The sequence below is a fragment of the Ictalurus punctatus genome, chromosome 9, assembly GCF_001660625.3.
Source record: "Ictalurus punctatus breed USDA103 chromosome 9, Coco_2.0, whole genome shotgun sequence".
In the NCBI taxonomy this organism is placed as follows: domain Eukaryota; kingdom Metazoa; phylum Chordata; class Actinopteri; order Siluriformes; family Ictaluridae; genus Ictalurus; species Ictalurus punctatus.
The window spans coordinates 21412287-21437971 of NC_030424.2; the positions used below are offsets into that span (position 1 = coordinate 21412287).

Genomic DNA, 25685 nt, shown 5'->3' on the forward strand with positions numbered 1-25685 from the left:
ATATTAGTGGAGAGCACTATATGTAATATTGGATCAATTTTCTCAATAAATTCATGACCAAGTATTATACTTTTGTCTCATTTGGCTCTCTTTGTCTACTTTTAGGCCTTGTGTGAAAATCTGATGATATTTTAGGTCACAAATTTTCAAGCACCACTGTAAGCCTACATTCACTTACTCCATTATTTCCTGATGTGCTAAGGATTAGTGCATGTATTAATTAATCATTATGTATCAATAAGTATTAATTTGTTAATTATTTGTGGACCTTATAGTGAAGTGTTACTGAAATTGTTGGGGGGGGGGGGGGGGGGGGGGCACAAATTTGTTGAAGTGTTGCTGAGAGGTCAGTCAGGGAATGTAGCACGTGCTGTGCTTTAAAGCCTGGGGAGGTGGCGGCAGAATATAAATCCCCATGGAGCAAGCCACTGATATGTCAGAGTTCTGTGCACACTTTGCTCCCAGGTTCATTTGTTACTGACGTTTTGCTTAGGTGTAAACTTGAACAGAACTCTGATCCGCCCCGCGGAAAATGTACAATCGCCTCAACTCTCAAAATGCCACCAGAAGAAAGTAATTTCTCCAAAACCGAGCGCGCAGAAGACCAAACCGTGCGCACGGGCGCAGGTGCAGAGAGCGCTCAGGAGTGTCCTACCCGCCTGTACAGGAGAAGATGGCTGATCGTTTTGCTTTTCAGCTCGTATTCTCTGTGCAATGCGTATCAATGGATCCAGTACGGAATCATCAGCAACATCTTCATGCAGTTTTACGGCGTGAGCGCGTTCGCTGTAGACTGGATGTCCATGGTCTACATGCTCACTTACATACCATTTGTCTTTCCAGTAACGTGGCTTTTGGACAGGAAAGGGCTGCGAGTTGTCGCGCTCGTAGCCACCGGTGTTAACTGCGCGGGCGCGTGGATTAAGGTCGCGAGCGCCAAGCCGCACCTGTTTTGGGTGAGCGCGCTCGGGCAGGTCGCGTGCGCCGTCGCGCAGGTCTTCATCCTCGGCATGCCGTCTCACATCGCCGCCGTGTGGTTCGGACCGAAGGAAGTGTCCACCGCCTGCTCCATCGGCGTCTTCGGCAACCAGGTGAGTCCACTGCAGCTGGGGAACAATCAGGAGTGCCATAACGCTGGGAAGGTGGGACTATTTTACTGTAAGTGCGATAAGTTGGCCAAACAGTTGACCCTTAGGCTTCTTAGGGAGCAAAGGTGGTCTAGGACAATTCAAACGTTCTAGAGTTTTCTGGTTTGGAAACTGGTTGGTGATATCATTTGAAATGCCCTTGTTGATTATCTTTTAATGATTTGTGTAGTTCTTTGGTTTCCTTCCCAAGTCCAAAGACATGCGTTGTAGGCTGATTTGCATCCATTAATTGTCCATAGTGTGTGTGTGTGTGTACTTGTGACCTGAGATGGGTTGGCACCCCTTCCAGGGTGTCTCCCACCTTTTGCCCCGAGTTCCCTGGGATAGGCTCCAGGCTACTCGAGACACAAAAACAGAAAAAAATCAGTATGGAGCAAGTACTTTTTCACAGCACTGTATGTCGACCCTTAACCATCACAATCATAGGTGCTTTTTGAATATCTAGAGTTTGCATTCTGTAAATTGTGTGCACTCATATAGTGCCTTTTAACCTTAGCGGTTCTACAAAGCGCTTTACAGTTTCTCATTCACCCATTCACACACACAGAGCTGCCATGCATGGCACTAGCCTGCCATCTGGAGCAACTTGGGGTTCAGTGTCTTACCCAAGGACACTTTGGCATATGGAGGCATGTGGGCCAGGAATCGAACAGCCAACCCTACGATTAGGGGACAACCCACTCTACCACCTGAACCACAGCTGCCCCTTTGCTGCTATAACAGCCTCCCCTCTTCTGGGAAGGCTTTATGCTATATTTGGAGCATGGCTTTCTGGATTTTGTGTCCATTCACCACAAGCGCATTAGTGAAGTAAGGTATCGATGCTGGGTGAAGAGGCCTGGCATGCATTCCACATTCAAATTCATCCCAGATGTGTTCAGTGAGGTTGAGGTCAGGGCTCTGTGCAGGACACTCAGGTTCTTCCACACCTACCTTAGAAACAATGTCTTTATGGATCTTGCTTTGTGCACAATGGCATTGTCATGCGGAACACATTTGGGTTCCTTAGTTCCAGTGCAGGGAAATATTAAAGCTACAGAACACAAAGACATTAAAGTCTGGAGAGTGACCTTGAATAGAGGCAAAAACATAGATATACCTATTGACTATAGCACAGAGACCAAGCCAGAGATAAAGACAGAAACTGGACCAAAAAATTTAAAAAGAGAAGAAAAAAACAGCAACAGTGATTTACTCTGGGGTAGAATCACATATCTGCATGGGATGAGTGACTGGCGTAGTAGCTTGAGAAGATCAGACACAGAGACAGGTAAAAAGAGAAAGATGATTAAAACAAATATGGTGGAGAATAGAAAAAGACATGGACCTATGATTGTGGCTGTAGAAGGAAAGGCAGATATAACCAAACCTTAGGAAAGCTCATGGCCAGAGTCTGACTCGAAGGAAGATTTAAGGCTAGTGACTCACTCAAGGAAAGGTTTATAGCTTGTGAGCAGCATTGGGACAGAATCAGGAGTTGTGATTGAGGTTGGAGACTGAACCTGGGACTGACACCTGGACAAAATTAGTAACATCCACTGAGCTCCAGTAGAGGTTCCTGAGCTGAAACCGATTCACACACTACCCTCCAGGATCAAGCATTCTCACTAGCATAGTGGCTAACAAAGCAGGCATTTTAAGGGCTGTAGATTGAGCAGGGTCTGAGTAACCCACAGTGAAGCAACACCTTAGATGGTTTTTATGTAACTGCAGAATGAGAGTCAGGTGTTTAGCCTCCACTTTAGCCTAGAAATAGTCTACACCAATGTATTAGATGAGTCAAAGCCTAACCCGGTTGAATTCCTGACTGTAGGCTCTCTGTGTGAGCCCTGAAAAGAAAATAGAATGGGTTTTTTTGTTACCATATGCTTGATATATAATGTGCACTGGAAAAGTCCTTGGATAGAGACTGGGTAGGGCCTCCCTTTGCTCTCAAAATAGCCTAAATTCTTTATGGCATGGATTCCACAGAATTAAAATGACATATAGAGCTACCCTAAAAAAAGGGGTGGGGGGACTGCATGCTGCTATAGACACTGTAGACACAGTATACATTCTGTGTATACTCTCCAATTTTAATTTGGTCTGATAAGGAAGAAGAGAAGTCCCGTTTTTGAAGTCCTTCCAACCAGATGTGTCCATGCTTGTTTTTATGCTTATCTGTCCAGTACTGTTGTTTCTTTTCATTGGGGACTTCTTGGGGATGCAGGAGCATGAACAGAATGCACTTTGAACTATTGTTGCTTTCTCAAGGACAAATGGGTTGTTGTCCATTAAGCCTGTGTTATTACAATATGTTTTAAAGGCATGTTTATTAGGTATGTCCTTAAGAGACCAGAATCCATTAAAAAAATAAAGATCTTTACAATATTAGTCAGGAACTGGCATCAGCTTTCTCTCTGGGTCCTATAAGTTTGTCTTGTTTATTATGACCAGTCATGTGCCATGCATATTCACTGTCTGTGATGGGTGAATTATTGTTATATTAACTGCCTAAAAATCACTGTCAGCAGTTAATCACATCTGAGGAATAAAAACTTAGTAATTTGGAGAGAATTATTTGCTGTTAGACACACTGATTACTCAGAGTGATTACTGACAACACTCACATAGTTATTTTGCAGTTTACTTTCACCTAACCCTAACCCTAAGTATTTTACTTTTATTGAGCTTTTATTGAAGTCTTGTGTAAAGTGCATGGAGTATTGTGAATCTAGTCAGTCATTAACAATGTCATTTTGTCACATATTTTCCTCCAGCTTGGCATTGCCATTGGGTTCCTGGTGCCACCTATTCTTGTGCCCAATATAGATGACATGGATAAACTGGCTTATCATATCAGCATTATGTTTTATATCACAGCAGGAGTGGCCACCCTCATCTTCATTCTAGTTGTTATTGGTAAGACATCATATATCATTTAGATTGGTATTCCATGCATGTCCAATATAAATAATCCTTTATATATATATATATATATATATATATATATATATATATATATATATATATATATATATATATATATATATATATATTAGTTCTATAAACTGTTGTTTGCAGTTTAAACCTCCTAAAATTGCCCTATAGTCCTAAAACAAGTACATCTAACAGTACATCTAACTCCATAGTCAATACATACTATTCCTGTTTATTACCCAGATTCTGCACTTCCATAGAAGATTGTATACTTTTACAGCAAATACTGAACCATATAAAGTAATTTACTCAAGTTACAGTACAAATATAAAAACTCAAAGTTTGAAACGAGCCGTGCCAGAGACATTCACGAAGAAAGTCTGTGCTTCAAAATACACACAAAAAGTCTGTTTACTGATAGTAATGCATTAATGTAGCCTTCACCAAGGGAGCCAAGGAATGTGCAAAAATAAACTAAAGATAGCTAATGACAGGTATATTACTAATCTGTCAAGCATTACCTAGCATAATAATAGCAATAAAAAAATCTTGCTTTCATGCTAACAGCTAGCAATCCTGATACTAACCCTCCCCCTGTCCTTGAAATTGCTAGATAGATATCAACTTTAGCTAACAGCAGATATTTATAGTGACAGAAATCAAGTCACTTACCTATACATGTAGCTTGATCAATCCTCCCCCGCCCCCCATTTTTGTGGAAAACTTTGTATTAATGTACACAAATACCTCAAGGGATTAGATGGTCAACTTTTCTTGTTGTCACATTTGTCAGACTGTAGATTTGGTAACAATACTAACCAACTGTCTGAAGTTCCCTGATTTAAAATGTCACCTAATAACTTATAACCAAGATAATAACCAAGAGTATTCAGATTATACAGTAAATAGTTAGATCTTTCCTTTGGAATGTAGTGGAAAAGGTCGGAAGACTTCTGTGAAAGACAAATGTAAGTACAGATACAGTACTTGAAAACTGTACATAAAAACTGTACTGCAATGGCATAAACATGTTTTGTTACTTCTCACCTCTGGATATACATAAGTACTCAGTTATTCATGCAGTTACATAAATATAGAAGATCAGATACATATACAAAGATTATGTTTATAATAGTATGTATGTATCTGGAATGTAAATGAATAATTATCTATGTGTACTGTGGTTACATCATGGGGTTACTTCACCTATTTTTCTCCTGATGTGCAGTGGTGAAGTCAGGGTTCAAAGTCTTTGTATCATTTCCACCCATCATGCTGTATAGTAAAGATAGTGATTCAGAAATGCCAATGCCTTCTGTACGGTTATATGATTTAGTAGATATATATTCGTTGGTGTATACTGAGTACAAATGGTCTGCCAGTGTGACATCTTAACTTATCAGTGATGGCCGAGTTACATGTAGGATGGGTGTATAAATTAATCTTATTTATCCAAATGCTCAAAAATGTGTGAATTTTCCTGATAGTTGAGTCATAATTAACAGTAATATTTAGGCAGCGCTGTGGTTTAAAACATGCTAACAGATCAAGAAAATTTGTATAAGCTGTGGATTTATAAATGGAAGTATAGAGTATACAGTATTTCACCCTGTAGCTTGTCTTACTTTATCTGTCCAATGGTCTGGGAGTGTTCAGGTGTGTCCTGTTTTTAATCTCTTCCTTATATGCTTATAAAAATATGTAACCAATATCACTCATAAAAAACCCTAAGCATGTACTTATCACTTATCAAATGCCCAGTATACCCTAATTTCTCCATTCCAATAATTATTTTTAGTAATATCTTGTGTTTAACTTGTGCATCACTATTTTTCTCTGTCATATTACCATTTGTGCAGTTTTGCATGGGTAAAATTTTTTTATGTTCTTTACTTATAATTGTGTGTTACTATCTCCTAGTGTTCCAGGATAAGCCAGCCCTTCCTCCCTCCCAAGCCCAGGTGGCAATGCAAAACATGCCTTCACAGGACTACTCTTACTTGGCCTCGATTCGGAGGCTTCTCTGCAACAAACCCTTTGTCCTACTTATCATCACCTATGGTAGGCCTGACACATTTTTGGTAACATTTCCACATTTACGTAATCTCACATCCATGTAATGGTTTTATTATGTCTAGAATGAAACACAACAATGGCAGACATTGTTTGTTGATGTGTTCGTATTAATGAAGAATACAATTTATGTATTCTATGATTTATTAGAATATAAACATTTAAAAAATAAATTAAATGAAAGTATCAGTAACTAAAAGACATTTATCAATACAAATCCTGGAAAATTTGGAAAGATGGACATCGAAGGAAGGAAATTAAATGGAAATGTTTTGATGCACTTCATTAAAATGGCTAAAGGAACACCTAAAATGAAAATAAATAAATAAATAAATAAATAATAATAAAATAAAATAACAATTCCCAATCCAGCTCCAAGACTTAACAATTATTTATGCTGCTATTACTATTGTTAATGATGACTCAGATATTGCTAATTTATTATGCACAATTTACATGTTCTTCATCCAGGTGTAAGTTTGATTGTACAGATAGATAATCACTATACACTACACTGTACTATACAGAGCTTGCTTTGAGCATTGCTCATGCTTACACTCTCTAATGCATTGTTGCTTTTATTGTCGGTTGTTGGTTTTGGATTTAGATGATAGTTTTGGTTGACATTCAACTTGAGTTCATCTTAAGTTTATTATTAACCCAGAGCACATCAGCAGCCACCATGTTTTACTTTTATTCATTTAACTTGGACTCTTATTATAAAAAAAATCTATAGTCCTTCTAGTCAAACATTGCTCATAGAAATATTCAAATTAGACAATAAATAAAATGACATGTTACAACCACACTTGCATTTTTTCCTTGCAGGATTAAATGTTGGGTGTTTTTATGCTGTTTCCACTCTGCTGAACCGGGTGATCATTGACTATTACCCTGTAAGTCCCATTCGATCTTATCTTCTGTTCACATTATCTCCAAGTTTGCTTCTATGGATGAGGCACAGGAGCTGTCAGATGTAGAAACCTCATGCCATCCCTTTAGGCAGTACACAGTCTCTGTGTAGATCCAAAGGAATCCCCAAGGATTTGTCACATTATTAGGATACAATAGTTTTTAGATTATTCTTTCTTGCTACATTAAATTTCATTGATGTTTTCAAATAGATCCATTATATGGTTTGGTACTTAACACAGATTGCCCCAATAACCTCTCTGTGGCAATCACTTTTCAGTTTAAGGACATGGCTCATGAAATCTTGGCATACTAAAACAAACCCATCTTTTTTTTTGTTCTGTTCTCAGGGGGAAGAGCTGAATGCTGGACGAATTGGTCTGACGCTTGTCATTTCCGGTATGGTGGGCTCTCTCATCTGTGGCATCTGGTTGGACAAAACAAAGACATACAAGTATGCATCATGTTACCATAACCTTACCTGCTGTGCCGCTAGAAATATGTAAAAAATACACCAATACAGGGGCGGACTGGCAACATATAGTAGCCCAGGAATTTGCTGTCAAACGGCCCCAATTACACAAAATTTGAATTGACACAACATGTATCGCGATCAATGAATCATTAATTAAAAAACAGACGATCTGTTCATTTGTATGATTTGTGTTATGCTAATAGGCTATGTATATATCTGTATATAGGCTATATAATGCCGGGGTTGGGAAAAAAAGACTGGCCCTCACAAGACCGGCCCTCTGGGAAAATTCCTGAACTTCGCAATGGCCTGTACCAATAAACCACACAGTATTCATGACTTGCATGTAAAAACAAATGTGCTGTGGAAGCCCCAGTCTGTCATTCTTCCACATTTTTTTGTCATCAGCGCTGTGTTGAGTCGTCAGGAAGAAATAAAAATAGGAATAGGACCTTTTGTAGCTTTTTATTGTTAAGGATATTTTTTATAACTTCATACCTTTTAGCTTTTTAAACATTTCATTTTCGAAATCGTGTTGCCTGGGGCTTTAAAATGTCAAGCAGGTTTCAGATTTAATTCGGGTTCATGCCAACTAACATACCAAGGTATGTGACTGACAAGTTTCCATTGTGAATGGTGAGTCCCCTTGATCCCCTTTTTAGTGGCCTTTAATTATTTCCCAAGGTCCATGTTGCGATACTGCACCTGCCAAAATCTAAAAGCCAGTGTATAAGCTAATAAGCTTTTTTTTGGTGACAGATTGAACCCAATGTTCCTCTTTGTCTTCTAGGGTTTAAGAGGATTTAGCTAAACAATGACTTCTGGATGCTTAAAAATTCCATTCATGCCTCAAATGTTTTTTGCTTAAAAATTGCTTCATGCATTGCAAATTAGACAACAGAGGTTTTCTTACTGAATAATTACTGTATTTGAAAATGTATTTATATTGCATGGCTAGTCTCATAGATTAGTTACAGTATATACAGTTATTATGTATGATGATTTATTTTTAATAATAATTGTCTGTTATGATTTCTCTGTGATTAAACAGTTATTTAGATTCTGCAACATTAATGTTTGTCATTTTCTCCCAGTGTAATGTTTGATTACCTTTACCCTTAAGTGTGATAAGCCTTTGGAACAGTACTCACAGTGTACTAGTATCATAATACATATTAATATTAGTATTTTCTGTGACAATATTTTAATTCATTTTCTAACAGGCATCTGAGGAAATTATTCCTCTCTATCACACAAAAGGGACTACAATTTGCTTAATTTTCCAATCTGACAAGCCTTGTGTACTTCATCAACTCTTTTATCAAGTAAACAAACTGTTAAAAATGCTTTACAAGGCAACTACTAGATCAATCTCGGTGCTCTGCCTCTAATGTCTTAATTTTTCATATAATGTTCCGATCTGTTACCTTAAAATAAGTTGTTGTTCCCTCAAATGGGATATCTCATAAATCAGACTATCTAATGAAGCTATATAACCTTGGAAATGATACCACAGATAATAAAAGAAGACTTAACCTGATTTTATCACTCCAAGTAAATATCTTAGGGTTTTTTCTGATGTGTATATGTATTTGTGCACATATAATTCAGACCCCATTCAGAATTGGGTTTCTTGTCTTCTAAATCTAAAAGAGCCTGAGGCCAATTCCAACAGTGGCAGTGAAGTGGGACATTTCCTTACGCGTGGTTGTACACTACAGAACTATTTCACAAAACATTGTTTGCTTAAAGAGAGCCATGGCCTGAAAAGAGTTGTTCAGGAATCTTGTTTTGAGAATGAGAATATTCATGAAGTGATTTACGTGCGAATGTAATGTTGGAGAAAAGTTGAAAATTGCAAGTGTTTTTGTCGAGAACATAGCACTTATGAATTGCAGAATCCTCCTCATACATAATACATTCATGATCAGATCATGGTCATTATCAGAAACCACCAGATATTAAATACCTGTATCTAAGTTATTCCTTTAAAATACTGCTCAGAACCAGATTACATTATTTCAGCTCACTGATATTCTGTATTTCCCTCTTTCCTCCTCCAGACAGACCACACTTTCCATATATCTTCTGTCGTTTGTAGGAATGATCATTTACTCCTTCACTGTTAACTTGGGCCATCTCTGGGTAGTCTTCATTACAGCAGCAGCGCTAGGGTAAGAGCGATTACATTATATGCCACAATATGTTATTATAAAATTGGTGAGTACAAAGTATAAAAAACAGCTTGCATAGAGAGACATTTGAATGACATTTGAAATGTCATAGATTTACTATTTTTATTGATGGTAGAATATGAATGACACAATATTGCTTTATATTAGAAAATTTATTTGTTTTAGAGAATATTGATATGGATTTGTTTTATTGTACCCAACCTGTAAATAGTACAATACAGTGGTGTGTATAGGCCACTGTCTTCTTACACAGAATTATGTGGTTGATTTGAGTATAAAATTCTGACTATTTTAAATTTGAAACCTGTTGGAACTTGGTACAGATTTTATAAAAATAATCTTAATGGCGGTATTACAGAACTAGATGCGTTTAGAGATTTCATGTAATAATGTCTCACAATAGTGTCTCAGGTAATAGTGTCTCATAATATTATGAACTACTAAACGACCTGTTAAAATTCCGCCAGCCATGTTGTGACAAAAATTATGTTATGTACACAGCTTCTGTGTGTATGTAGGTACTCATGTGATATACCTTTGAAAAGCTAAGATTCTAGTGATTTGATTGATGGACACCATTTCAAGATACAGTCACAAAAGCAGCTACAATCAACGTCTCTGTCAGACCACCGACATACAAACAAACATTTATGAAACTCACCTATGAAGCTTCATAGTAGTCCACTGATCCATAACATCCCGACAAAAACTTATTATACTGGCAAAGGTCCAAACTATCCAATTATGTAAAAAATATTTAGTCCAAAACACATTTTACATCAGTAAATACCATGGACTGTTGCTACCTCATTTCAAATTACCGGAAGATATGCCGAATTTTTCACGTTTTCGCCATTATAACTTCAGCTTGCATGTAAATATATCTTATTTTCTGTAGATTTCAAAATAGCCACTGGACTCTGCCCTTTTGATTGACACCTCATTTGAACCAGTAAGAGCTTTCATGTCCTGTGCATAGCCTTCAACAGGCAATGAGTGTCCGTGCTGAAGGGAAATGCCTTCCCCCTTTCCTTCATGAAAAACTTGAGTCTCTTGCAATCGATTGCATCGATGACTAGCCTATTGTATAGCCAATGAAATTCTGAAAAATATGATATTCTACTTCATGGGTGAGATTCAACACTTTTTTTAAGTCTCTGCGTGAAGCTGCGTAACTAGAAGTGAAAAAGCATGGAAAAGCGTGCTAAAGATTCAATTATGAATATACATATAAATATACATTTTGTAGATTGCTGATAAAATGTGATATGATAGCTCTTAGCAGCTTTCATTTGTGCCCAAAATTATGAGAAAAATCTAGAGTAGTAGCATTTTTATCCTAGCTATGTTTACATGGTTACCAAGGGTCCAAAAGGGGATTTTGGTAAATGCATGGACATGCCCTTAGAAAAACATGTGTAAAATATTAATTTTCTTTGGTATTGTTATCAAATTTGAACTTGGACATGGAAAGGCTTCATGCTGTGATCCAATTGTGTTTTCCAGCTAATAGCTCCCAGCTGTAGTCATCTGTATGCAAAAAAACTCCCATGCATTTCCTCCAAATGGTTAAAGAACAGCTTTAATTTTAATTTGGGTATGCATTGGATAGGCATTTGAGGCCAATTTTCCTATTAAACCAGCCCATACAGGATTTCCTGGAGGGTTTTTTTTTGTGATTGTTGCAGCCAAAAGTGCTTGATTTGCTATCTTTTTTCAAAATTCGCTTTTTTTGTGCTTTGTTGATGAAAACTACTTGAATTGGTGAAATTGCAAATGCAAAAATCCTGGCTGTTAAACAGGCAATGCACCCAACAGCTATAAGATCCATTTGCTGATGACAGCTTAGGCTGGATTTTAACATTGTTAAAGTGTATATGCATAATTTCCAGTTTTTTGGGATATCACCCAACCTTTTCATTGAAAAAAATTTAAAAACTTACAGATTTATATAAGGACATGCAAATTATTATAATCACACTTTCTCCCATTGTCCAAAACAACATGCAGGTAAGCAGATTGGCACTGTTAAATTGTCCCTAAATATGAATGAGTGTGTGAATGTATGTGTGCATGGTGCCCTGTGATGGACTGGCATCCCATGAATGAATTCTCCTGGTAGATTTGAGCGCAGTGTTCCCGGGATAGGTTCCAGATCCACTGTAACCCTGATCAGGATCAAGTGCTTACTGAAGAATGAATGAATGTAATAGCCCATTTAAAAAAATAAATTTTGCTTACAGATTCTTCATGACTGGTTACCTACCACTAGGCTTTGAGTTTGCAGTGGAGCTGACGTACCCAGAGTCAGAAGGCACATCTTCGGGACTTCTCAACTGCTCAGCACAGGTATACAGAGTGGACCAAAAACTAAAAACTTCTTTGTATATGGATTATATGCATTTTGATGAATGATGCCAAATAATGTTAGAAATAGTAGTATTAAAAGTACATGTTCTGTAGTATGTAAAAGAACTGATGAAGTCCTATGCTAAACAAGATGATTAGAATGTTGCATGATCCAACATCTCACTGTATTTTGCCAATGAGCCTATAAGCAGGTTTAGAGAATCTTTAGTGATGCTTAAACTTTAACAGATTATTAATTATTTAGCGCGTGTTAGAGCGTTAGAACCAAGGGGAAGTGGAATAAGCCATGCGAATGAGAGATTTTATAGCTCATGCACTGGGGTGGAAGGAATGAAGAAGAAGGAATTGATGAGCGTGATAATAAAGATAAAGATAATTGTTCATGTGAGACGGTCACTACAATAGAGGAAACCCTTGAGTCTTCACCAGTATGATGTGTAATAAACTCCCAGACATTATCTTCTCCCCATTCAGGTGTTTGGAATCATATTCACCATTTGTCAAGGCAAGATCATTGACTCCTACAGCACACTAGCTGGAAACATCTTCCTCTGTGTTTTCCTCTTTTTAGGGACCATCATTACAGGTAAAGGCAACTCTTTCTTCTGAAAATCAATGACCACCGGCATCATTCCTGATAAAAACAGAGCAGTCAGCTATTCATGACCAAACACATGATTATGTACTGCTTGTGTTGGTGGCATATTTATGACTGATTGCCCACAGCATGACTCTAACATGAGATAAGTGTCACACAGTCATGCGTACAGTGCTTTACATAAATATTCACCCCCTTGAACCTTTCCACATTTTGTAGGTTTTTAAAAAAAACAACTAAAATATACTTAATTGCCACTATATCGAACATGGATCCGTACAAAAGGCCATAATGTTGAAAATCATGAGGAGAAGCACATTGATATGGAAATGCAATATAAAAACCTTTGATAGTATGTAAAGAGTACTTCTCGCCCTCTAGTGGTTGATTACAAGCAGCAAAACAGGGAAGAAATAAAGCCCCTTTACCCTGGATTTATATTTCGTTCTGTATAAAAGTCATATTTGACCTAGATCTCACACAGTTTGAACAGTTATTTTGTTCATGATTGCGTTGTTGTTTGCACTGTGTTACTGATTTTACACTTTGTTTTTAAGCTTTTATAAAGGCAGAACTGCGGCGGCAAAAGGCGAACCTGCAATCAGAGGCAGAATCAGAAGCTGTAAGTGTTTGTTTTATCTGAAATATTACATTTAGGAATAAAGTAAAATCCTAGTTTTCTATTATGATTTACCCTCTCTAGCCACTTTATTAGCAACACCTCTACACCAATCAATCAGGTGGTAGCAGTGCAATGCTTAAATTCATACATTTACAGGTCAAGAGCTTCAAATAATGTTCACATCAAATATAAGAATTGGGGGGGAAAAATGTGAGCTCAGTGACTTTGACTGTGATGATTGGTGGTTCCAGACAGGCTGGCTTGATTTCATAAACTGTTGATCTCCTGAGATTTTCACGCACAGCAGTCTCTGGAGTTTACACAGAGATGGTGCGAAAAACAAACCACATCCAATGAGCCACAGCTCTGCAGGCAGAAATACCTTGTTGATGAGAGAGGTAAGAGGAGAATGCCCAGAATGGTTTGAACTGACAGGAAGGCTATGGTAACATGTAACATACAGTATAATAAACACTTTTAAGAACCCTGCTGAGCAGAAGAGTATCTTAGAATGCTCATCAAACCTTGAGGTGGAAAACCATATCAAGTTCCTGTCAGTGAAGAACAGGAAGCTGAGGTGACAGTGGAGACAGCCTAACTGAAACTGGGCAGTTGACGATTAGAAAAATGTCTAGCCTAATGAATCTCAATTTATCAGAATGTGCTGTGCAGATCGTAGGGTCAGAATTCAGCATCAACAGCATGAGTCCATAGACCCAACCTGCCTTCTGTCAACAGTTCAGGCTGGTGGTGGTGGTGTTATGGTGTGGGGAATGTTTTCTTGGCACACACTGGGCCCCTTAATACCGGTCAAGCATCATTTGAATGCCACAGCCTATCTGAATATTATTGACCACATCCATCCCTTTATAGCCACAATTTACCCATCTTATAATGGCTACATCCAGGATATGCCATGTCACAAAGCATCCCAAACTGTTTCCATGAACATGTACTTCCTGGCCTTCTCAGGCACCAGATCATCCAACAGAGGACCTTTGGGATGTTGTAGAACAGGAGATTTGCATTAGGAATGTGTAGCTGACAAATCCGCTTCAATTGTGTTATCTCAAAGAAGGAATCCGTGCCATAAAGGATTAATGCTGGTTTGAGACCTAGTATTAGTATGGTGTTCCATATAAAGTGACTGGTGAGCATATGTATGAATGCATAAGCAGCACCTAATGCTGCCTAGCCTTTCTGGTCTATACTCAGTTTATACTCTGTTGCAAGATGTAGTTGTACACATGTAGGAGAACACTCTTTTATGGTTTTTGTTTACTCCAAAAAGACTACATCATTAGTGTAGCACCATAAGCAGCTATAATCACACTGCTTTCCTGCAATATGGAGAGCATAAAGAGAAATCATTTGTTGTGGATCTGAAATATAATCTAACAAATAAATTACCAGCTGTTCTTGAAAAGTTTTCTTACAGAAAAGTTAAATTAATATTTTGCAAAATGATTCTATTGGCTGACACTTTTTTTTTTATTTTTGCTTTATTCATTCAGAAACAATCAAGACACCAAGAAGATGGAATATCATCTCTGAAACAGAGCAAGATGTAGAAATTAAGTTCTCCAACATACAATCCCAATTCCAAAAAAGTTGGGATGCTGGGTAAAATGTAAATAAAAACAGTATGCAATGATTTGCAAATCTCATAAACCCATATGATATTCACAATAGAACATAGAAAACATATAAAATGTTTCAAATGAGTAAATGTACCATTTTAAGAAAAAAGTAAGGCAATTTTGAATTTGATGGAGGCAACACGTCTCAAAATAGTTGCAACAAATGGCTGGAAAATTAAGTGTTACTAAAAAGGAAAAGCTGGAGGAACATTTTGCAACTAAGTAGATTAATTGGCAACAGGTCATTAACATGAGTAGGTATAAAAAGAGTATCTTAGAGAGGCAGAGTCTCTCAGAAGTAAAGATGGGATGGAATCTGGATGGAAGCATATGTTGCTCTAAAACTGTATATACCGTTCAGTGTTGATGGTGCTTTGCAACAAACACAGGTTTATCCAAAAAAGAGCTTTTAAACAATAAAGACAACTATTCACAGCCTTCTTTGCTCATATTTACCAAGGGTGCCTATATTAGTGGAGGGTACTGTATATGAGTGAGAGAATGGAACAATATATATTTGGTACAAAAGTCATAAAATCTGAAAATCAGCTGGCAAAGCACCAACACTGAAGTTCAGGGCAATAATGACCTGTGAAATGTTGATTGTAGTTCATAGGAATTTACTTGTAGTTTTTATTTTTACTACTACAGTACATATATTGCACTTTAGGTTTTTTAACTGGCAGATGCTAGCAATATGAACAATATTAGGATTCTGTCTTGCGTTTGTTTGACCACTTTTGAGCGCATGGACTGTCTTTATGCTGTTACTTTATATTATATTGGATTTCATGTATACAGTGTATAGAATGTCCTAGCATGTTGGTTCAATGAAGAGCTGCTTTCAGTGGTGGCGTGTGGGATTACTTGATTGGCTATTGGTGATGCGTCATACCTATAATACCTTACTGTGTGAGTGCCAAAAGGTTAAAGTTTGTGTTAAAAAACATTCATACATTTATATATTAAAACTGTACTAGAAGACTAGTCAAAGAGTAGCAAAAAGATCCAGTTTAAAAGTGGCTGTCCCTGAACTCTAGGGGAAACAGATTTTAGTCTGGGTGTAATGTCTCTCAAATAACTGATGACAACCAAATTTATATCAAAGTATTGACCATAATCTCCTGCACAACCAAAATAGATCAAATTATTACACTAGCATGATGAGATTCAGGTTGTACATTTGTGACAATTAACCCTGTCATGGGTTGTGCTCACAATCATTATACCTTTTCCCAAACTACCAAACATGCAAACAAAACAACACAAAGAATGTAAAGGACATGTATCATCAGAACAATTTGCCTGAATAGAAATGAAAAATAAAAATTTCATCTAATAAATTCAAATTGATCAAATTAACAATGTATAATTTTTTTTAAAGGTTAAATTAGTGAATAATGGATGTATCTAGTTGGTTCAAGGTTAGTCATGGATTCAACCCAACATATATCAAGGTTAATTTATGAACCAAAAAAATAGGCCAAATTCTCTGTTAGTTTTATTTTTTTATTACCAATTGTAACATTATTTTGCTAAAACCTGGGATCAGTAAAACACACTAATAAAAAAATAATACAGCTGTTGAAATTTTTTAATTTCTAAAGGCCAATATAATCACATTGATAGACATTGGCCTTCTCAGAGCATCTGTTTGGTTGTAGCTGAAGTTTAGCCATTTAGTGTACTTTTAAAATCACTTACATCACTTTTACCTACTAATTTGTTAAAATAGTTTTATTCAGATATTTATACTGATATGAGCCGAATTTCTGTCCATCAGACAAAACAAAAAATGAAATCTCTTGTAGATTGCCATCACATCCGTACCATAGGCTTATATATCATGTAATGAGAACCACTGTTTAAATAGACAACAGATTATTTTGTACACCTGCTGTCTGTGTATAATCCATGCTGTTTACATAGAAAGGTAGTAGGTACCATAGATAATAGGTCATCAAAAATAAACATGTATAAGAATTACAGGTTTCATATTAGCGTAGTACATAAGACTGTTACATAGTTGTTATTTTTAACTATAAAAGGTGTAGGAACAAATATACAGATTATGAATTAAGCCTCTCATTGCTACAAATTACATTTCTCACATGGAGTTCATTGGTAATATTACATTTTACTCCATCTTAGAATGACACAATGACTTTCTAGGATCAAAGGTATTGCAATATACAGTAGTTCCATCAGCCCACATCACATTAAAGAAAATCTCTAAGTGAATAGACTTTTTCGCCCATTCCTACCAAATATGTAACTAGGCCACATATTAAGTGTGCTGTATTGAGTTATGAGCTTAAGACTTTGGTGACCGCATCATAATTTATGTCCATAAAAATTACTTGTGACCGTGAAATACATTACTTTGTATAAATATTAATTATTACTATTTTTCTCCCTATTACCATAATATATTAATATGTTTGTACAGAAAGGGCCAAAAGTCTGAGAGCACTAAAGAAAATGCTTCTATTTTGTATGCTTTACAAATGCAATGCAAAATGTTTAATTACAAATTATATCTGCACTAACTTAAGTGAAAAGAGTATCTTACCTAATTACAAATGTCACGAAGATGCTTAAATTTAAACAGTGACCAACAAATCGTGCAGAATCTTAGATATTTAAGATATAATTTTCTTTTTTTGAATTATTTCTATAAACTTTGTTTTATTTCCAGTTCTAAAAAACAAAAACCAACAGAATAAAATAAATAAATAAATAAATGAAAACCCCCAAAATGCACCCAGAATTTCAATTTAATTCAACCCTACTGTATTGGCCTCAATATTTCCATTCCTGGCCCTGCCTTATTAAAAATAACCACCATGTCGTCTCGGCAGCTCCATATTATTAATATTCCTGGATTTCTGTAGGTCTCAGAAGTACTCAGTCCAAGGTTTTGCATTGCTTCAGATCCTGTTACATGAAAGAAGACAGCCCATCATCACAGGGGACACTTGGTGTAGGAACCCAAATGAATCCGAAGACATGTGAAATAAGCCTATGTGATTAAGATATGTTCGCCAAATATTGGGCATTGTGGATTTGCATGGCCGAGGATAAGGCTCCCTGAGTAATTGATTGGAAATATATGCTATATCATATAAAGCATTTTTTAAAAAAAATTATAGCTGGCAACTGTGAAAAAGTATTTTTTATCACAAGGCCACATGCAGGAGTCAGAGTCCATACAAGTTAGAATATAAAAGGCATGACATGATCATATACCAATTTAATTTAAGAATAATTAATTATTAATAAACTGTGCATGTTTGTCTTGGGATCAATGCCTGGGAAGATAATCTTTTCATCACTCCTTTAATATGATATGCTTGGCCAACAGTATTACAAAACCAGTCCACACAGTGGCATATGAATATATGAATAGATATGGTTCTGTTCAATCGGTATGTCTTTGTCCTTAGTCAGCAGCGGTGAACCCATCCAATGTTCTTTGAGTGTGAGTGATACTGCACCATAACGAGTCACTGGGGCATAGATTCAGTTCCTTTTTTTCTGCCTCGCTCCAGTTACTTCCTGTGGCTCTATGATGCACTGGAACCCAATTAACATGCCCACAATAGAACAACCTGGAAATAAGGTAGCACAAGAAAAACTGTAAGACCTCCATACAGTGTAACATATAGAATTGAAGATTATTTTAAATCTTCTGTAACAATTACAAGTGGCAGGTAATGGAAGACGTCTGCTCCTGTAAGTTAGTGGATTAAACCAGACCTTGATTACTAATACTCAACAGTCAGAAATAAGAATCATCTCATAAGTCATGCATCACATAATCAGAAACTACTTTTCACTGCATCTTACTCACCTGCCACAAAAAGAGGAGCCATAACTCCAATGGTAAGTTGAGCTGTTTTGTACATAAAGGCTTCGGACAGGAAGTGTCCAAGAGCCAGAACAAATGTCCACAATGTGACATGATAAAGCCTACAATATGGACAGAACGAGAAGACATGTACAGAGACCAGGCAGTTAGCATATATTTAATTTCGTTCAAAACTTACAAAGAAGATCGAGAGAAGCCCTACATCCTGTTCTGAATGTCCATGGCGCACGCACAGCGAATAATGGATGACAGTAAGGTCCATATTCCAAAGGTCCGTGCTTGAAGGCCATTTACTGAAAAATCAAATAGTTAGACTGATCAGTGTTGATGAATTAACTACTTCTTTGGCCAACATATAAATAGTTCTCACCAAAATCTGGTGTGCCCGTGTAAAGTTTCTCAGACAGAAAGCTGTGGTCACGGAAGCTCTGTACAGTGTTGCCCAGAGCGATCACAGACACCATGACAAGCCAGCTCCTTAACAAATTCAAAAAGCGACTCATGGTTTCCAAAGTCCACCACAGACACAAGAGCACAGACCTGCACAACAAAATACATAACCAATAAAACATGAAGGGATAAGCTGTTATAGGTAGTCCATACAGGATTCTGCAGTGTGTTATTGCAATTGTTGTGGCCAAAAACGCTTAATTTTTCTGTTGCTTTTTTCAAAATTTACGGGGATTATTGTTTGTCAATAATTGTAATTTTTTTATTAATTAAAGAACAAGGTTGCTATACTTATTTGTTTATAGGTACACCTTAAGTGACAGAATGTCAACAAAATCAGTTATCACTTACGTTATAGCAGCTATAAACAAACTGTCATTCCCTCATCAGCCTCTCATCTCTCTTTTCTCTTTTCTCTCTCTCTCTCTCTCTCTCTCTCTCTCTCTCTCTCATGAAATTAATAAGGCAAAACTGGTCATGTTACTGAGTAAGTTTGTCTCATTTGGCATATGCATATGTTTTCTTGCACCTCTTTCCAACGAGAGGAGATACATGAGAAAGGGAAGCGAAGAAATGAAATTAGAAAGTGAAAATGTAGGGTACCCAACATTAATATGATATCCAAACTGCACTTTGCTGTGTGTAAGGAACAGGAAGCAGGGCACCATTTCAGACACATGGTGAATAAAATGACTATATGACCAATATATGACTATGAAAACAAACAAACAAACCAAAAACAACCCCAACCATGTTCATCCACTTTAAGAACACCAAAAATTAAACAAAATATGAATTAAACACATAACAAATGCTTAATATTAAACTAGATGTTGAATATGTTATTTGGTAATAGCATTATTAAAAGGGTATATTCACAGCTGCTAAATATGTTATTATTTTAAAAAGTATATAATGCTATACTGTTAAGATAAATGGAATGTTATTGAAATATTCTCCAAAATTCAAAAGAGCAACCATACTATTTGCTAATGGCATTTTGGTTATAGGTAATTCATGTTTAATAAATAATCTGGTGAGCACTAAAAGGAATAAGTATTCTCACCTTGATCAGCTGCTTGTCTTTACTGCATCAGCATCGAGTGCCTGCTAGAGCCACAACCACAGGCTGAGCCCAAATACCTCCTTATTCCCTGTATAAATGCACTACATGAGATTCAAAACAAGAGCTTATATAAGCAAATAAAGTGCACTAGATCCACAATGGAAACACTTCACCCTCTGATAGTCAGTGTAACGAGGTTTAAAAAAAAAAAAACCCACAAACAACAACCAATTGCAGTTTCAGGATGATTATCGGATCACCACCAGAGTGGACCGTTTTCAAACGCATGGTTTAAGACCCGCCCAGGTTTAAATTTATTTAACCAATTACTAACGGGCTACATGATCACCTGACACCTTAGTTCACGCCCAAAAGCTGCATCTGCTCGTAATGTCAAAATAGTAAACCTCTAATTGTCACGTGCTCATGAACTGGAGTATTATGTAGAAGAGACCTACTGCAGCTCTCCAGCCGAAGACTAAGCCGAGAAGTTTATTCTGTTCATTAAGTTCGCTATATGTAGTGGCTTATGACAAACATAAATGTACTTATTTACAATTACTTAAATAGTGACTTCAAGGCTTTCTTCTCTCTTTGTCAAGGAACACACACACACACACACAAACAAAGTAGTGAAAAGATAAAAAAAAAAGTTTATTAATTGCATTACAAAGAAACAACCTATATAACAATTAGTCAGTAAAATTCATTATGTTTGTAAAAATGTGAAATGTAAAATTGTTTGTTTTGCAGTTTGGAAATCAGAAACAGTGAAATGTGAAACATTTACTAGCCCAAGAAGAATTAATTCTAAGACATTTAAGAAAATGTTAAATACACTGGAACTTTGAAACCTAAAGAAATTCCTTGCATGTGTTACGCTGTTTCTGAATAATATACAACCAGTTCCTAATTTATTAGACACCCATAACTTATAGCTACACTCACTCACATTTTATCAGATAAAGATACATAAATAAAGATGCATCCATCCATATTTTATACCGCTTATCCTCATGGGGAACGTGGAGCCTATCCTAGGGAGCATGGGGCACAAGGCGGGGTACACCTTGGACAACTCATCACAGGGCACACTCACATACACATTCACACATTACAGACACTTTGGATATGCCAATCAGGCTACCATGCATGTCTTTGGACTGGAGGAGGAAACCTGAGTACGCAGAGGAAACCCCCACAGCACAGGGAGAACATACAAACTCCACACACACAGTGGGAATCAAACTCCCAACCCTGGCGGTGTAAGGCGAATGGGGAAAGGGACCACCATAGAACTATCAGTGAGTAGATATTGTTTGGGTACTGGTTAATTCTCAGTACAGCATTGTCACTGACGTGGCAGTGTGTTTATTGTACTCAGTGCTGGAGTTGGCCCATCTTCTAAGTCTCAGAGATCATACAACTTTTTTTTTTTAATTGGTTGGCAGACTCTTTTCACCTGCAGTGTTTACAATTCAAGCAAAGCTGCCATGCCTTATCCACTCATACCAGTGCCACACCTTCCATGATATAAACAAATCAGTATCACTGCTGTGCAGAGAATGATCCATACCTGACACCTAGATGAACACTTTACAGTTGGTTATATGACTGTAAGTCATTCCCTTCAAATACTGTTGAAGTTAGAAACGTGTTTAACAATGTCGTATGTAACTTTAGAGACGGTCCCTTAATTTCCGCATATCCGCGAATATCGAACGTCCAACGTCAAACCAACTTTATTCCATTATCCAATTACAGTAGGTTTACCTAATAAACCGCTGATGGCACCTCATAACAATATATATCCACTCTTCATGTTCTTTATTAACTTAGATGATAAAGATGATCATTCTTTTGTTATCCTAGACCTTTAATCTTTTTTTAATTGAATTGTCTTTCTTTCTTCCTTCCTTCCTTCTTTCCTTTTTATTTTATCTTATTTTATTTTATTTTTTTTGCTGACCCCCTGTCTTTCCTGCCGACACTACACGTGCGCATGCGCACTGGGATGGTTGCCGGTTGGTTGCTGTAGTTACAACTCAGGGGAGAGAGAAGCGCTACACCTGCGCTGCTGCTCCTGAGAACTTTAGCTCCGTTTAATCTTTGTAGTTTTCGCACCAGAAGGTACGTCTAGAATGATTAATTTACTCACAGGGAATACGTTTACTTTACATCCTAACTGGAAGTTGGTTCGTAACTAGATAAGTTCCGGGGGCAAATGGTTACTGTGTGTTTTGCTAGCTCGCTAACCTTAATAACACCGGTGTTAAATCCAGCTTTAACGCTCGGCTGCTTGCTCAGCGAACTAGTGTGTTATTAAAATAACTAGCATTATGGAAAACAGCTTCCTAATTTGGGGTTTCTTGACTTAAGAGCTAAACAAATAGCTAACTGTCAAGATAGCTAGCTAGCGAGTATTATTTACTTAAGAAAGGTATCGTTAGCAAACATATATAACGGAAATGTCATGGAGTACATTGCAAGCTCATGTATACATTGAGCTGCAGTGACAGTCAGGTACATATCTAGATATAACTCTACTTAGATGATGTGACGTACTGCTGTCTGCTGATATAACCTTTATTGAGCACATATATACAGTATAGTGTATATGCTTTATGATTTATAGAAGTCTCGTTGTTGGAGGTTATACAGTGCTCTCCACCAATATTGGCACCCTTGGTAAATATGAGCAAAGAAGGCTGTGAAAAATTGTCTTTATTGTTTAACCTTTTGATCTTTTGTTCAAAAACGTTCACAAAAATACACTGTTCTCATGGATATCAAACAATTACAAACACAGCACAAGTGTATCTAAAAATATCTTTGTTAAATATAAGTGTGCAACAATTATTGGCATCATTTTAGTCAATACTTTGTGGTACCTCCCTCGGATTGTAGTTTTGGGGACTTTCTGACCCCAAGACACAACTAACATCTGCAATTCTCCAGCTGTGATCCTTGGAGATCTTTGGCCACTCAAACCATCCTCTTCACAGTGTGTTAGGACGATATAGACACACGTCCAAATCCAGGTTGATTCATAACATTTCCAGTTGACAGGAACTTCTTAATTATTACCCCGATGATGGAAATGGACATTTTCAATGCTTCTTCTATTTTTTTTATAGCCACTTCCCATTTTGTGAAGTTCAGCAACCTTTTGCCACACATCACCACTATATTCCTTGGTCTAACCCATTGTTTACCCATTGTTGTGTATATTTTTCTCATATGAATTCATATGGGTGCCAATAATTGGTTGCACACCTATATTTAACAATATTTAAAACTATAACTATTTTTAAAAACCTATATTTATATATATTTTTAGATAAACCTGTGGTGTGTTTGCAGTTGTTTTATATACATGAGAGCAGAGTATTTTTGTGAACTGTTTGAACAACAAATCAAAGGACTAAACAATAAAGACAATTTTTCACAGCCTTCTTTTCTCATATTTACCAAGGGTGCCAATATTAGTGGAGGGCACTGTAGGTGACTGAAAGATGTCAGTGATTACAACCAGATTTTCCTTAAAAAGAAATGTTAATTTGCATAGCAAGACAACATTTACATCAGTAGATGTATCTGTACATTATTAAACAATAACTTGATTACACGAAAAAGGCAATTCACTAATTAAAGTTGCATTTGTTTTTGATAAGTCTGCAGATTGGAGATGCATGCTGCCATAATCCCATTTAGCTGACATACTGCAGATCTTCTCTGTCTCTGTGGTGGAAATGCCAGCTGTGAACCAGGACAAAGAGGATTCTGAGTCTCAGTCAGAAGACGAGCTAGAGTAAGTGACTGTGCAGCTCATCTTGTCTTTAAAATGGACCCTTAAGCTTCTTTTGTTCACATGAACAGGAAAAAATACCAGCAGTGTGACACTTAGGTTCTCTTAGCTTATCTCCTGATTTATATGTGACGTAAAGGATAATTTAGCAACTCCATAGGCAATTGAGTTGCCTTAAATAGTGGTACTACTATGTTGTGATGATGATGATGATTTTCTGTTTTCATTTCTGTTTCATTTTTTAGTTCAAGATTTCATCAAAGTAAAAATGGTCTTGGTTGAGGGTTCTATTTGCTCAATTTTGATTAATTAGCTCTGAGCTTGCCCTTTAGTGATCTTGGTATTGTAAGTATTATAAGGTTCCCTCTGGGTGCAGATTAAATGCCAGATGGTTATACTACGGTCATGATTTATCCCAGTTAACAGTCCTCTGTTTAGAGCTCCATTCTCAGGGGAAAATGTGGGAAATCTGTCAGTAAAGCAATATTACTCACTATTCTTTTTTTATTTGAAGTTTTAGTAAATTCGAATACATATTGCAATAATGCAGTATCTAACATATTGCATCACATATTAAAATAAATTGCTTTATATTTGTTTTAATATGTGACCAATCAATCTTAAGAGCTTCTGAGTTAATATGGAATATTTAATGCCTGTTAGTTTGCATTGTTTAAAACCCTCCTACTGGATATGCATCCTGCATGTATCCATCCATCCATCCATCTATCCATTCGTAGTTATGGTGGCCTATCCTAGGATCATTGGGTGTGAGGCAGGAATACGCTTGATGGGCTGAAAGTTTATCGCAGGACATCACACAAATTCGCACTCATTCACATGTTGGGAAAATTTATTGTCGCCAGTCCATTTTTTTTACACAGACAGTAAACTGAGCTCAGGATTGAACCCCACACTCTAGAGTTGTGAAGCAGCTATATTACCTGGTTTAGCACTGTGCCATTGTACATGTAGATAATGGCGGTGGCGTAAAGCCTAACAAGTTGTTATGGAGCCACTGTTTGCATGTCTCACTTTTCTGCTACAATCTTATCACCATTGTCATTTCCAGCGAAGTACATCTACTTTTCTCTGCTACTGGTCCAACCGGCTGACATATTAGCTATACTGTTCCAAAGTTGTTTATTGTACTAACAATACTGGTACTACTACACTACGGTACATTCTTAGTTGCTAATTTTGTCACCAGATGATACTGCACCACCTTTCTCTCTGGCCACTGGTGGGTGTTTGTTTGACATTCCACTGGATTTGATTACAGCAAATGTATTGTAAAAGCCCTGGTCTGATTTGGCTAATCACTATTTGATGGAAAGCTTTCATGAAGCTTTCCTTCCAGACAGCAAAGTAGAGCTGTCTTGATTTGAAATAAATAGAATGCCAAATTTACAAGTTTGTCGAATTTATAAGTGGACACATACTGTACAGTATGTTTCCTCAACTTTCCAGAAATAGCTACAAGATAGGTGTAGGGAGAACAGAGAGACACCACTAAAGACAAGACTTGCAACAAGTTG

At 36.9% G+C, this 25685-nt stretch overlaps 3 protein-coding genes across 8 annotated transcripts in view; 2 read left to right on the forward strand and 1 right to left on the reverse strand.

Annotated features, from left to right (window-relative positions):
- Positions 1 to 380: 380 nt before the first annotated feature.
- Positions 381 to 18112, forward strand: flvcr2a (FLVCR heme transporter 2a). The gene is made up of 10 exons (XM_017476491.3): positions 381 to 1091; positions 3908 to 4049; positions 5988 to 6128; positions 6969 to 7036; positions 7403 to 7506; positions 9591 to 9701; positions 11966 to 12071; positions 12567 to 12678; positions 13248 to 13312; positions 14827 to 18112. Exons 1-10 carry the CDS (start codon positions 558 to 560, stop codon positions 14881 to 14883), a joined length of 1440 nt encoding a protein of 479 aa, XP_017331980.1. The 5' UTR covers positions 381 to 557; the 3' UTR covers positions 14884 to 18112.
- Positions 18113 to 18274: 162 nt separating this feature from the next.
- erg28 (ergosterol biosynthesis 28 homolog) lies at positions 18275 to 20575 on the reverse strand. Its single transcript, XM_017476494.3, has 5 exons — positions 20340 to 20575; positions 19194 to 19363; positions 19026 to 19116; positions 18806 to 18924; positions 18275 to 18563 (listed from the first exon to the last, which is right to left on the reverse strand). Exons 2-5 carry the CDS (start codon positions 19324 to 19326, stop codon positions 18475 to 18477), a joined length of 432 nt encoding a protein of 143 aa, XP_017331983.1. The 5' UTR covers positions 19327 to 19363; positions 20340 to 20575; the 3' UTR covers positions 18275 to 18474.
- Positions 20576 to 22322: 1747 nt separating this feature from the next.
- The window catches only part of ttll5 (tubulin tyrosine ligase-like family, member 5), an 87857-nt gene continuing 84494 nt past the window's right edge, over positions 22323 to 25685 (forward strand). For all 6 annotated transcript variants that reach the window (XR_001813625.3, XR_001813627.3, XR_001813624.3 and 3 more), the window contains exons 1-2: positions 22323 to 22469; positions 24014 to 24150. Coding sequence is in view for 2 of the 6 variants with exons in the window: in XM_017476488.3 (XP_017331977.2) it covers positions 24092 to 24150 (59 nt within the window). In the remaining 4 variants the exon portion in view is untranslated. The remainder of the gene's footprint in view (positions 22470 to 24013; positions 24151 to 25685) is intronic.